The following is a 14955-nucleotide window of genomic DNA, read 5'->3' as shown; positions in this document are numbered from 1 at the left end:
ACACATCTTGCCATGCACATGCAGTATAGCAAGAGCCACAGTTGGTATATGGATCAGATCTCATCACACAAGTAAGTGAACATGTGACATGGGTCTCAGAGACCATCTGAATCTGGCTATATAAGCATGAGAATTTCAATCTTTCATCTCACAAAACTGATCATTTCATTAAAACAGGTGGCTTCATTAAAACAGGTGTCCCCATTGTACACAAGTTTCAATTTTCAAAATGTGGAATACAAAGCGTCGGTTCCTCATATATAAAAATAAGTTGCAAACAAATCAGTAACATTAAGGATTTTTTTGAACATTTGTGTTCTTTAGCTGATTATTAAACTGGTTTGCAAGTAAAATTGAAATGTTTGATGCTGAGCAACTCTAATACTAGCCTAACAATTGATACTGTTTTTAAACATTGCATTTTCAGCACCAGGTAGCTCAGTCTTAATCAGACTTTCACTTTAGCTCTTAACAGGAAGATGTTTTTTCATCCTCAGGTGAATTTTCCGTAGAATACATCTGAGCAAAATGGGTTAGGCACTTACATTTTTTTTTTATGTCTTCCTTCCCTTTTTACCATTCTTTATAGTCCTTGTAAACCTGTATCAGCATAATCATTTGCTTTCTAACTCCTGTCTTTATCAGAAAGTGGAACCAAGGAAAAAGGAAGGCCACACGTGGAGGTTACCAAGGACCTATTGAGTGTCTTCCTGAACTGATTGCTGCTTGTGAAGGAAAAGAAAACATTTTTGCTTCCATTGTAAATGGCGAGCTGCAAGCTGCACACATTACACAGGTAACATTTTCTGTCATGAGTTCAGAATTGGTTATAGATGTGATCTGGAATGAAAAATGAGTGGAGGAAGAAACAATCTCTCTAAATCCCTTTGGAAATATCCTGTGATTTTCTGCAAAAACTGTAATATATCATTACTCTAAATTCAAGATAGAGCTCATTTTCTAGGGCAGTGGTAGGCAACCTTTTCTGATCACAAACCAGAATGACTTACTTGAAGTTAGAGGCAGGTGGGTGGCAGGCACTAGGACCAGTAGTGTAACTAAGGTGAGGTGGCTGAGACAGCATCCCGGGATTCCAGCTTGAGGGGCTGGCAGAAAAGTAGCTGCTACTGCCATAACCTCACAACCACACTGGCAGCCAGAAGCCACCGTGCATTGCAGCTGCCCCGGACACCCAGCTGTCTTGTTATACCTGTGGCTGGGACCCACCTGTAGCTGGAGTTATTCCCTGCAGCAGCATGGGGAGAGCCCTCTGTCTCCAAAGTCCCATGTCCACAGGCCAGATCCAGCGGTGCCACTGGCTAGATCCAGCCTGTGGGACCATAGGTTGTTGCTCCTGTTCCAGGAGGTGGGTTCCTCCCCACCCCACTTCCCTGTTAACCAGTAACACCAGCTTGGTTCTTCGTTCATATATAAGTACAGTACTGTTCTTTGTGCCCTGGGAGGTGTTTGACTAGGCCATTTTTATCTGCCAACAGTTATGAAACTTCTCAGAATTGTCTCATAATCACAAATGTCATGGTTGCTAGTTCCAGAAATGTACTTTTAAACAGTTACTAAGAGAAGTAGGTTGTTAAAAGATCCAGCATTCCATTTCTGTCTGAAAGAGAAAAAGCATACGAATATTCACCACTTCTTAAGGAAAGGAAACTACAGCTTCAAAATATTTTGTCTATAGTTATCTTATTTATTGTAGCAGTCTTTTTAAATAACTTCCGGGCAATAGTATAGTAATGCCCATATACTACACAAGAAAACTTCAAAACTTGTATTATTAAGAAAATTAATTCTAACTGTTCCTAGCTGAAGGTAAAAATGATATATGTTGACTGTTTAGTTTCTGTTAAACCAAACACCATCGTGCAAACAAAAAGGAGGGCATTTAAATGCCTATAACAAACATCTTCATTTCTAACTAAATTACCATCAAAATTTTGAATAAAAAATTATTTAAATCAAAACAAGGTCTCCTTTAACAACAACAGATTTCTAACATAATACATATTGATTTCAGTCCAAGTTTTAGATGTGATGAAAAATTAGAACATTGTTATAATTAGTTCAGGGAGAACTCAGAAGTAAACTTACTTAATTTATTTGCATAAATTGCCATTCTGTTATCTTTAAAAGCAAATGCAAATTGGCTCTGTCTGATATGATGATGGTTATTTGGCTCAAAAGTGCTTCAATTTGCGTAGCAATCTGGTGTCATCTCTGCAGTGAGGCGATCCCAGGTAACATACAAATCCTGAATTATTCCAGAAATTAGTATGTTTAAAGCATCAATTTAAGTGCTAATTGCAGTAGTAATGAGAAAAAGCAGTACTACTGTGAGATTTGCATCTACTGCCCCATCAGTATGCCTGGAACGGCTGCTGACTGGCAGAGGATTTGGCTGCTAATTAAATAATTGTATGCATGGCAGTGTTCTTGTCTGATTCAATAGATGAAGATTAATCCTCAGATAAATATGTTTGGCTGGTATTGAAATGTCTTAGCAGTTTCTTCAAAAATAGCTTGTATATATGTGTGTGTACCTACACTGTGTATGTATATGTAGATGTGTGTTTGTAAATATAGACACATATAAAGAGGAGATATATGATACATTAAAAAATCAGGAGCGGTCTCATATATGAGGGTATGAAATAGCCATATTACTCATATGTCAAAATGACGAACGAGTTATGCAGAGCAACCCAAATATGGGCTGATAAAGCCTTATATTTTATCATTATATATTTATATGTATCCTTATACAGTTATGCCACACTTTTTGCTGAACAAAAACGATAAAAAATGATTGACAGCTTATTAAAAATGATTCTAGTAGGACGTCTTGTTTCCCTTCCTTCATCTGTAAACCTGTGTGCCTCAGTTATCACAAATCAAACTGTGCAAGGGACAAAGGAAGAAAGGCATGCCAAAAAGGCCTACAGTTGCTTTTATGTCAAAATTATATTTTATATTTAAATCTTAGAATATTATATTCAATATTATAGCTCTTATGCCTGATATCTTGTGACCAACCAGGACTCAAAGTAACCAATATTTTAATATCTCAACATCTTGGCACCTGTCTCAGACTTAAATCTGTTTTGAGAGTCACAGACTTGGTGTCCCTATATGTTACTGTTTCTGTGAATTTTGCATTCTTTGCTGAGCAGTAGCGCGGTATCAGCATCAACCAAAGGGTGGAAGGTACCTCCTGACAACTTTGCCTCAAGACTAGTGGTTAGGGTGCTCTTCTGGGAGGTGGGAGTTTGAGTTTGAACCCTTCAGGCTGAACAGAGCATTACACCTGGTGTTTTCTACTTCCTAGGCAAATGCTCTGACCATTATGTTTTATGTAAAACATGAGTGGGAGTACCACTACATTTTAAAAGACCGAACTAGTCATCTGCATCCAGTGGAATGTCGTAAGATGGCTAAATCAAAGAAATGGTTTCAGTCTGTCTGTAAATACCAGGGTGGGTGCTTTAGTTCTGGAAAGAGGTAGGCTTTCAGACAAGCCCTTCTCTTTAGCGCAGTGATTCTCTCTCAGGATGCTTGGGTGCCCTGGGGTGCTGAGCACATATGCGAGATGCAAGGAGATAAACATGTAAGTGCAGGATCAGGCTTAGTCCCTGCCTGGCTGTTTCCCCGTCCCCACAGCACAGCCCCTTTGCAAGGAGGTAAGTACTGTAATAAATTAGTGTGTGAAATGGGTTCAATTCATAAAAGTTACAGTAAGGTGCCTTGAGTCTAAAGAAGTTAGAAAACCACTGGTTTAGCGTTTCCTTCTCCCCATTCCTCTGATCAGCATGCTAGGTGCTCTGAATCTCAGTCTTAGATTCCTAACTTTCCTTATGGATTCGCTCCCTTGGCATTGTGAATTCCACTCCCAGAGACACGTGTTTAAACATTAGGTGTGAAGGTGCTGAACGTTGTTGAGTCTGTTCTCCTTTGCAAATCTGGGTCTTTTTTTCTAAATTAATGGGGCACCTTTGAAAATGATACTCAGTAGTTATGCAGAATGGATCTGAGGTTTAGCATACATATCTGTAGATATGTGTATTTATGAGAGAGAGAAGTATGCTACTAGAGATTTTAGCAGACTCCACCTGATATTATTTTCAACAAGAGAAGTATGTGAATGCTTCCATATTACCTGGCAGATAAACAGTTGCTGTGCTACAGATGTCTCAGCAACCAGAGACCATTAACCTTATTGAGATCTTTCAATTTATTTACCATAGCACAATTCATAACTTCAGGAAACAGGCCTGGAGAATAGTATGATTCTTCAATCAGACCTACTCTGTTACAACAGGATTCTTTCTATGTGCTAAAATAAATTCTAGTGCAGTAGCCATAATTAAAACTGGGATTGCATACAGTACACAGGGTCATGGAGCTCTTTGAGAGCTGGATCTGAGCAGGGGCATGAGGAAACTGCAGCAGCAGCTCCAGCTCTGGCTCTGACCTGGAGCATGTGGCAGCAGCAGCTCCAACTCCTGGACTGTGTACAGATAAGCATGGACGTGTGATATGTGGCACTGCAGACCCGTCTGCAGTGCCACACACTACACATGCAGGTGTTCCCCACACTGCAGCACAAAGGATTCTTTTGACCGTGGGACATCCCAGGGTCAAAAACCCCATGCCAAAAAAAAGGGGGGGGCAGCACACATGGCAGCAACACATGCCTACCAAAACCAGAGCCTGCCTGGCTAGAGCCAGGCTCTGGCTACCAGCCAGTCTCCCAGATGCAGGAGCACTGTGGCTGCAGCTCCCTGAGGCCCCCAGGACTGTAGGTAAAGCACATGGCATGGGCATGCCCCAGGGTCAAGCAGCAACAGCACAAAGTGTGCCACTGCTACTTGTACCTGGGGAAACAAACAGCTGAGCTCATGTGAACGCGGCCCTGGAATACACAGCAGCAGCTCCAACTCCTGCCGTGTGCTGGAGCTAGAGCGGCTGCTACTGTATGGACAGTGCCATAGCGGTAGCTTCAGCCTGGGTCCCACAATAAGGTTCGGTAGCCAGTGAAGTATGACTGCATCAGTGTAGACAGGCAAAGAAGATATTTTATCAGAGGTAATTTCATGATACACTGGTAGTGGGTAAGTTGGGAATATAAGTGTAATGAAATCTTAGTAGCATTTATCAAATGAGAGTTTCTTCGGGCTGTAAGTTGGTTTCAGATCGGAGGGAGGAAGCTTGTGTTATTTTTCCTAGTGTCTGTCTACTTAGCTTGGGCTTACAGTCCAGTTTTCCTGTCCTTTGTCAGTTAAAGCTACCTTAAGGAAACTGGTAAACTTCATTATCTACTAACTTACTATAATTGTGAATCACAGTGAGTGTTTTTCAGGACTTCAAACCCATTGACATTGAAAACGTAATCAAAGAAATCAAGCCAAATCTATTAAATTTGTTTTATTTTGTGTACAAAATGGTCACATTGATATAGGGAAAAATAAAGTTAAAATGAAGAAATCCAAACCTCTTTTCCATGCTCATTACATCTGTCCCAGTCAGTGGCGATGTGTAGGGGGTGCACATGCACCCTCTAAGAGTGCTGGTGTACCCCCTAACAGGCCACGCTCCCCGCTTAGGCAATGGGCAAGGGGGCCAGCGGGAGCGCCGGCACCCCCCCATGAGTGCCGGCCCGGGAGTGGAAATGTCGCGGCCACTTCTGGGAGCTGGTGAGTGAGATCAGCCATGGAGAGACCCTCCCCCAGTTGGCAAGATCAGCCGTGGGGGGACTCCCCACCCCGGTCATTGACTGGTCACTGGAGAGGCACATGCCCCTCCCCCCGAGTAAGGTGGCACCAGTCACCCATGGTCCCACCCCTTCTTTGCATTCTCTCCTGTTGACCATTCAGTGAATACCTCGATCCTCTTTCTTCCATGAAGTGTTAGTAGGTTTCTCCCTCTCTTTCCTTCCTAGCCGCCACCCCTATCCCTCCTCTCCTCACCCCACCCCGCCCCACCCAAAGGTGGAATCATTTCTGTCCCTAAGGATTGCTGGGGAACATATAATAATTGTGTGGGAATCGCCAAGTTTTTTCAGTACTTAGGCTAGGTACAGACAGTCAAAAAGCTCAAGGCTGAATTGATTCAGTCTTTCCAGGTTGGTCTAAGCTGCACATATTCAACTGAAACAGAAGTGAACAGACATTTACCTTTGATTAATGAAATGCAGTCACATGTTTGCAGCGGCTCAGGCCAGAAAGCAAGGGAGCACTAGAGCAGGGCTCTCTGGCTGCTTGTTCACTTGCTCTTCATGCTGCCCCCAGATCTCTGGGATTTGCAGTCCAGAATTACAACAGCAGGACACTACAGGGTTGCTCATCACTTCCTCTTCCTGTTTCCAGGTGCCTCTGGGATTTTTAGTCCACAGTTGCAGCCAGCAGTGAGTTTGAGCAGGGGAAGGTGTGTTTAACGCCCCCCTCCCTGGCCCAGGACCTCAGCCAGGGTTTGCCAGGGGGACAGAAAAGTCCCCCCTATGGACTAGGCTGCATATCCAGCGGTGCTTGCCCCCCCGCTCCCCCTTGTCAGCCAGCCCTCACTGTTCCAGCTAGAGAGCAGAGGGTCCGGGTAGGGACAACCCTGCTCTCTGGCACAGACAGTACAGCCCACCCCAGGGCTAGAAAGCATGCTGGGATGCTGGGGGACTGTGATTTAACTTGAACCAGGAAGGGGTCTGGGACAGAAGTTTCATAAACCAGTTTGACTCAATTCAGTTAAGTCTGATACTACATTCAGCCAGGTTTATCTTAAACCATTTTCACCCATTTTCAAACTGGTTTATGTGCACTAAGGTTCTGTTCTGTTACAGGTTTAAACAAGTTTCTGATCATATAAACCCATTTATGTGTAACTTCTGCCCCTAGCCTTATTCTTCTAGCTCTGTGTGGTTCCAAAGTAGTTTTTACTTCTTTCTCTATTTCCCATGAACCTATCACTCTGATCTCTGCCCTTCTTCTGCCTCCTAGATGAAAATCTGCTTTATTGCCACCACTTTTAGCTCCATTGTTTATGTCATTACTTGTTCTGCCCGCTACTGTGTATTGTGTCCCTACTCTAGGGCTATAGGACTGCAGTGTGTTTTCAGGCCATCACATCCAGTACTAAAGGAGTACCATATTGAATAATGTAGGTCATGTGTACCTAATATCAGCTCTGTGTAGAGGGATGCAGAGAGGGATAAAACCGAGACCATGATAAGGTAGGAGAAGAACTTGAGAGTCTTTAGGAGAATTGTAAGGATAACAGATGTTCAAGGAGATGAATACATAACATATTTTTTAAAGTATGGATAACTTCAGATGAGCATTTGAACTGTCTGATAATTATCTGAACTGATCCTCTGAACTCTTTGAGGTTTGCCCATCACTAATTAGCATTGCACTGACTGGCTCATTATGGATTATGCCACAAAGTTTTAATTCAAAACTCAGTTATAGGAGTTTTTAGTGCTTATAGGAAATAATACTTTAACCAGAAGTGGAAAACAGTTTTTTTCTTATTCAGATATACAGTAAACATGGTAGAGCATATATACTGCACTTAAGGAGTTTCACAATTGTTTTATTTGCTTAGGAGAGGTACAGTAAGAAGTTAATGAAAGAGCATTTTCCAGTAACAATCCTGATTTTTTTTTTTATTTGAATCTTATTAATACATAAAAATTGTTTTTTAACTACACATTAAATGTGTAGAATGTACAGTTATATTTTCTATTATAATGGCAGCATTTTACAGCTTTGTCTTGTACCTGAAGCAGGACTTACCAATTACTTACGATCTGTTCTTCCACAGGTTTGGAATTTTGTCTCCCACTTGCCAATTATAAATGTTCATTTGAGCATTAAAGGCTGGTGGGATGGCTCGGTTCAGGGACAGAATGAACTACCTATTCCTACTTTGGCAACAGATATGAGGGATGAAAAAAAATGGATCAAATTACATGCTGATCAAGAATATGTGCTCCAGATATATTTGCAGAGAATCCAGATGGGGTACCATCAGGTAGAGTACTCATAATTTTCTTTCTCTAGTGCACTAGATTCCAATAGTCTGAATTACTAGCAGTGTGGTATACAATAACAAAATCCTATTGGACTATTAATCCTATTGGACCATTCATTAATGAGATCTGCCATCATTTTTCACAGCTTTGTGCAAAGACAGAAATGTTAATAATAGACTGGTAATTTACCCAGTTACCACAGGATAATAGCTCAGATATATGTAATATTTTATTTTGTTTTTACATGATAAATTGGTCAAAAATTTTACATGAACCAGTTTTCTGCATTTCCCTAATATTTGTATTATTAGTTCAACTCCTTCTGATTATTGTAAGTTTGCTTAGTGTTTTTTGTTTTTTGTTGTTTTTGTTTTGTTTTTTTAAAGGAATTATGGTCCTCTGCTAAGCACTTCACTATTTCTCTGCAATAGGCTTAAGGTGTTTACCTTTTACCTCCCTAGCTTGAGTTTTCCTTGTGATCTTCGCATATCCATCAGGGACATGCTTTTTTCATCAGGGTTCTCCTTGCCTTTTTTTTGTGGGTTTTTTTTTATTTTGTTTTTTGTTTCCAACCATATTCACTCCTTTGCTTATACATAGTAATCTAATTTTCAGAAGTCACTAGTGACTCCACTTTTGGTTAGTTTCCATCAGTTTTTGAAAATTACACCCCTTTATATTTGTTTTAAATTTCTCACCTAGAAATTGAATCATGAAAAATACTTGTTACTTTGAAAAAATGAGCTATTTAGATCTCCAACCCCCAAACAGCAGAAGTTTAAGTGTTGACTTGTAGTACTGTCATAACATTCACTTTATAGTTGTGGCATAACTATATATGTCCCCAGTGTCATCAATGGATGCAACACAAAGGAGAGCCCTAACATCCAGGTTTCCAAGGAGTGTGAATTAGTTGGATTCTTGGGGTGCAATACTGTCTCATATCAGTACAAAACTCCCACTGAATCACTGGGGCTAGGATTTTACCCTGGGTTGTTTGTTGTGTTCATTTTTTTATGAGAAGTGATGGGGAGTTGTAAGAGGGTGCCAAATAGTTGTAGGTTATGTGGAGTCCAGGACTGTGATATACATTAAATTCCTCTTTTAGGAAATGGTGCCCTCATACTTTAAGAGCAAAATGAGAATAATAAGAAGGCAAACATTTTTTTTTTTTATTTCAGAGCTGAATACCTTGGGTATTCTGCAGTTGAATGTCAGGGAACTTTGTTAACTGGAAGGAAGAAGAAAAGAGTTCCTCTTCCCTGTACCATACAAGAAGCTTCAGCCAGCCAGAAACTGCTGAGGTGCCTGAAGCCCCTACCATCGAATTTCCCCTGCCCCACAGTCTTAGATCCCCCTCTCATAATACTGTATGAAGCTTACCACTGCTGGTTCATTTGCTTCCCTGGGAATCTTGAGCAAAACCTCTCCATCTACAGTGCACTAAATGAATGCTGATTTGAATTTGCATCATTATTAGTATCTTCAGCTTTCAGCAATAAAGACACCGTCTTAAAGAATCACTGAAATAATCTTCCATTTTGCTACAGCAACCTAAAGTAAAGACTAGAAGTACTGTCATTGTCTTTAGATTAATCTTGGACAATGTTGATTAATATTATTTAAAGATGCAAGGTTTACAATTAGTCATTCTACAGAGAATAGCATTCACTCTGTTTTTAGACTAAATTATAAAAAGGGGACAATGTTTTCTGTACAAATGGTATTGGCTTAGTTACTAATTGGTTAAGTGCCTTGTTTTCTGTATTCCTGTGATTCATATTTTTACCAAAAGTCTTTATCTAGGAAGAATGACAAAGTGTTCTGATCCTGGTGTTCTGTAATAGTTTCTCATCCTCTCTCACTCTCACACACAAGAAAACTGGGGGTCCCAGTTGCATTAACCTGTTTGTTTGTTTGTTTTACCTAATAGAGAAAGCAAGACAGTAAAGCAATGGCTCCTCGATTCCCCAAAGCCAAAGATGAAGGGTGGTTTTTGATACTTGGGGAAGTGGATAAAAAAGAACTTATTGCTTTGAAAAGGATTGGATACATCAGAAACCAAAGCTCTGTTTCAGTTGCTTTTTATACTCCAGAAACTCCTGGAAAGTAAGACTTTTTATTAAAATTATCCAAGTATTATGAAATTAAATGTTGATGATTTGAAAAAGAAACTAATGAGCCTGCTTTTATATTTTAGATACATCTACACATTGTATCTCATGAGTGACAGTTACCTTGGCATGGACCAACAGTATGACATTTATCTGAATGTCATACCAGCCAGCAGCTCAGCACAGGTCAATACTGAGAACTCTGATGCAATGAGTCACCTGGCTCTGAAGTAACATGACCTGAACAATCTGTTTGAAAGAAGTGGGCTTGAAACCTGGATGTTCAGTTATGCTGGACAACAGAGAAATTATGTTTGCCTTAGTGGAATCAACTTCTAACCTCAAGACACCTAGGAAATTGAAAGTGACTGCTGTATTGACTCTAGTAACACAGAGTTAGCCACAGTGGCCTTATTCCTTTACAAAGTGTTGCCTTTTATCATTTCATCTTTGAAAAATTTCAGAATGTGAAATGGATCTGTTTTACTACTAATGTATATGCCAGAATTGTATTCTGGCAAGTCAAAACAAGAAAGTATGGACATTTTAATTTGTATACATTTTGAGCTGTAGTTTTCATTTGGAAATGATTGCTCTATAGCCAATGTGTTCATATTGTTTAAATGGATTTTTTTTAATTTATGCGGAGAATGCACAAAACTTGATTTAAGAAATGACAGAAAACATTGCTGAGGTGAATTATAACATTAAGTTTATAAGACATATCTGTAAGAAATTTGTTGTACCACTCTCTTCAGTATAAAATGTAAATGCCATTTAATGATAAAATACATCTCTTAAGTATACCACATGGAGATGATACTTCACAAGAACATTTTCACAAATTTATATTCATTATAAATTTAATAAATCTGATTGGAAAGTTATGCTGAAGAGTCTACAGTTGATTTCAAAATGAACTAAAAACAAAATGCTTGTATATAATAACATAAATTTCCTCTCTGCATATTACTAGATTAACTAAGTGGATGTTGTTTTCCTAAATTATTAAGAAGGAAAAGTTTCCCATTAGTTATATTAGTCTATCAATCTTGTATAATGCAGTCATTGTAAATCACAAAAAATGTGTGCACAGTATCCAAAAAGACAACTATGTTCTCCATATGTATCTGGAAATGGTATTGTGTTAGTAGAGTCCAAGCAACACCTAAAGGCCAATGTTGCACTCTTTCACAAAACATTTTCTATTTTAAAATACATCCTCTTGCTCACTTAGTCTAGTGTCTGGAAACTCACGTAGTATTGGTACTGTTGATATTTTCTTTAAATGCTGTTTATACATTACTCTGTCCTTGTAGCCTCTTTGCGTCAGAGACTGTCTACTATGTGTTTGTATTACACCTAGCATATAGTGGCTTTTATCCGCATTGGATATTGTTTTACACATGGAGGCTGGGCCCCTGGCAAAAGTTGAATCTTTATAGGGTCAGCATTTTTAGCCTTCCCGGGTCAGTGACCTGCCCATACCTATGGAACAACAGCATCGAGCAGGGTTTGAGGAATATCCGGTGTATTTTTTTCTCGGAGAAGGCCGAGAAGGCAAGCCTGTAAATGCCACCCCTTTTCAGGAGGCACTGTTAAAAACATTTGCCCATCCTGAAACGACAACGTAGCTTGCAGTTGATAGAGGAGGTCTCTCCCTAAAAGGGGAACGGGGCAGTCTGGCATGTACAAGAATTGATGGGTGACTTCAGGCTGCCCAAGATTACAGGTCATTGGCTGTAGGAAGGGTCGTGTTATTGTCTTTCCTGTGACCCCTATCACCGGCACAGTCTTTTTATTTAAAGGTTTTAGTTTTTGAGTTAAGATGGAATGGGCAGCACCTGTATCGACGAGAAATTCTACCAATTCATCTCTGTCCCCTAATTGTATTTTAACCAGAGGCTCGTCAGGGGACACTGGGATCTGGGTTATCTTTCCTTCCCGGGCCTCCGGTCCCCTTCAATCTGAATCCCTTTTAAAAGCAAACAGTCCACTGCTCTCCTCTCTTTTATTTTCACCTTCACCAACTTTCCAATAGGGGCATTCCTGCTTCCAGTTTCCCTTTTGTTTGCAATAGGCACACTGATCTTTCTCTAATGGACCCCGCCTCTGAGGCTGTCTCTGGGATCCCTCATTTCTGGGGTTTTTTGTGATTGCAGCTGCCACTAGAGCTGCCTGCATTTTTATCTTTCTCTCCTCTTTCTTGTCCTGTTGCTTTTCCTGAACACTTTCTCGGTTAGTAAATACTTGGTAAGCAATGTCTATTAGTTGGGAAATAGGCATACCTGTTGCTCCGTCTGTCTTTAGTAATTTTTTTTTAATGTCTGGTGTACTCTGACCTATGAAGATCATATTTACCATGCGAGCGTTTGATGCATCCTCCGGGTCCTCACGAGTGTATTGTGTGAAAGTAGTGTAAATTTTTTTTAAGAAGGCACTCGGGGTCTCATTTGTCTTTTGTCGAACCTCATACACCTTATTGAGATTCTGAGGTTTTTTTATGGCATCTCTCAATCCTCGGAGGATATATTTTTGATAGGCACGGATGGAGGTCATATCTTGGTCTGGTTTTTAATCTGGCTCCTGGGTGGGGACATGATCGTCCCTATTTCCTTGCAGGTTTCTTGCGGTAATTTTTTTTTTATGTACTCACGGGCTTTGTTTATTATCATCTTTCTTTTTTCTGGTGTCAACAGGATATCTAAAAGAGACTGAACATCTGCCCAGGTTGGGTTATGGGTTTTGAAAATCGTTTCAAACAGGTTTTGTACCTTTTTAGGATTCTCTCTCAAGCTGGGGTTATTGTTCTGCCAATTATACAAATCTGATGTAGTGAAAGGAATGTGCACAAAGGTTCGACGGTAGGTTGGCTCACCGTCATCTTCGAGAGGCCCGGGTACCACTTGTTCTCTTAGGGGAAATACCCCATTTCCCTTCCCACAGCCAGGATCAGATTCCCTGTGATGTTTTTCCTTAACCCCGGAGTCTGCTCCTAACTGTATTTTCTACCCACCTCCCGGGGTTATATCAGGAGAAGTCGGGGATTTTGGAGATTGCCAAGCACCTGACAGCCATGGTCGGTGCTGTTTTAGATCCCTGGGTCGGGGAGTGTTCTCAACCTCCGCCTCGGGGGGGGGGGTGGGGGGGAAGAAGCAGGAAGAGCGAATGCCAACGAGGAATCAGACGAATCAGGAGGAGGAGGGGGAAGAGGTAAAGAATAAGGTAGAGGCAGCAGAGGGAGGGGAGCCTCCGGCTCCGGAAATTCCAGGACAGGATTTGCAGTTGGTCGAGCCACGGCCATCTCACAGATCCCAACCCCCTCCCCCAATCCACATTTCTCCAAAACCTTTCTATCTCTATAAAGAGACATAAACACTTGCGCATACATCAATTTTTCCCATTTATCATTCTGCCAGCAGAACAAAATCAATTGTAAGATGGTATTATAATTAACACTTTCCTCCGGAGGCCAATGTTCTTGATCATCTAGCTTATAGCGTGGCCACGCAGTTTCACAGAAGAATTTAGCTTTCTTCTTAGTCATAGGATCCCCACCAAACTCTGCCCAATGTCCCAATACACAAGAGAGGGGGGTACATTTAATAGTACCCATCTCAGGGCTGCCTTCCCGGTTCTGACCGTCCGACTTACCTGGGATCCAGGGATCTGTTTTTAGTCCTCGTCCTCACAGGGGAAAAATCACTGGTCTTGGACTCGGGCCAGACAGAATACTTACAGAGATAATCCCAAGCAGGCGTACTGACGGTAGGCCTTATGCCCTTTTTATCCTCTCACCCAGGTGCCTGTTACTGGTACTTTTACTCTATGGCATTGCACCATTAGGCTACTGCCGCCTCAGCGATCCAGCTCCCCCTGAAGCAAAAGTCTCACCGAGAAAAGAGATCCTAGGACGCGCCTGACATTCACTTCGGAGGAGTGGCTGTCTGGTCGTCAGTTAGTCCGGGCAAAGCTTATCTAAGGCAGGCCCATCTGGGTCGCCAAAAACTGTTGAGCCCCAGCTCAAGTCTGGGATCGTGCCCGGTATGCAAAGGCCAATAAAGATACCAGGGGTGAAAGTATAAAGAAGATTTATTGCTAGCAATAAAAGGTGCGAGCGGAATAATTTCACTTAACAAGCACACCAGATCACTACCACTAAGCATTTTTTATACAGGAGTTTTCAAGTTCTCACAAGCGTATTTGTTTGCTGATTGGTTATAAGGAGTGATGCAAGAAGTTCTTTACTGAGCATGTCTCTATACCTGTGTTTTAGCTATGTATCTCATTTACATACACGTGTGTTTCATTAGCATACTTTTTCCCCACCTAGGGGCATGATTTTTAGTATTTTAATGAGCTCTTTAACCCAGTACCCTGGCTTCTGCTTTTGTTTTCAAGCCCCCTTTATCTCAGACTGTCTCCTCCTTATCATTGCAAATGGGCATTCGTCACATAACATTCTGTTTTGCTTCGTCTCTGTAGAGTGGTTTTTAGGTCACTCCTTACAATACTGACATGCAAATGATGAAATAGCAGGCTCTCCTTTGGCTTTGCTTGTAAGCCTGAACAAAGTTTTTGCTCTTCACCTTTTCATCATTAACTTTATCTCACTAGTTTTGTAAATAACTGGAACTATAATGCCATCTTCATACTACTTCATATTTTCCTTTTCTTTTTCAAATCTCTCCTGTTTGTTATAGGCAAACCCCATCTAGCTAAATCTTTTGGCCAGAATTTTTAACCCTGGGTACCCAACATAGTAGAATCTTAAATCCTATATTTATTAGAAATATCCTGCTTTTC

The 14955-nt window shown here is 40.9% G+C and overlaps 1 protein-coding gene across 1 annotated transcript in view; it reads left to right on the top strand.

Annotated features, from left to right (window-relative positions):
* Nucleotides 1-11036, top strand: part of ASCC3 (activating signal cointegrator 1 complex subunit 3) — a 567972-nt gene extending 556936 nt beyond the window's left edge. Inside the window, exons 39-42 of the mRNA XM_006271799.3 lie at nucleotides 646-796; nucleotides 7825-8034; nucleotides 9969-10144; nucleotides 10236-11036. Of these exons, the coding sequence (XP_006271861.1) occupies nucleotides 646-796; nucleotides 7825-8034; nucleotides 9969-10144; nucleotides 10236-10383 (685 nt within the window). The 3' untranslated portion in view covers nucleotides 10384-11036. The remainder of the gene's footprint in view (nucleotides 1-645; nucleotides 797-7824; nucleotides 8035-9968; nucleotides 10145-10235) is intronic.
* The last annotated feature ends 3919 nt before the right edge of the window (nucleotides 11037-14955 follow it).

Source organism: Alligator mississippiensis, chromosome 1 (genome assembly GCF_030867095.1).
Source record: "Alligator mississippiensis isolate rAllMis1 chromosome 1, rAllMis1, whole genome shotgun sequence".
Taxonomy (NCBI): Eukaryota; Metazoa; Chordata; order Crocodylia; family Alligatoridae; genus Alligator; species Alligator mississippiensis.
This window is presented reverse-complemented; position numbering and strand designations above follow the sequence as displayed.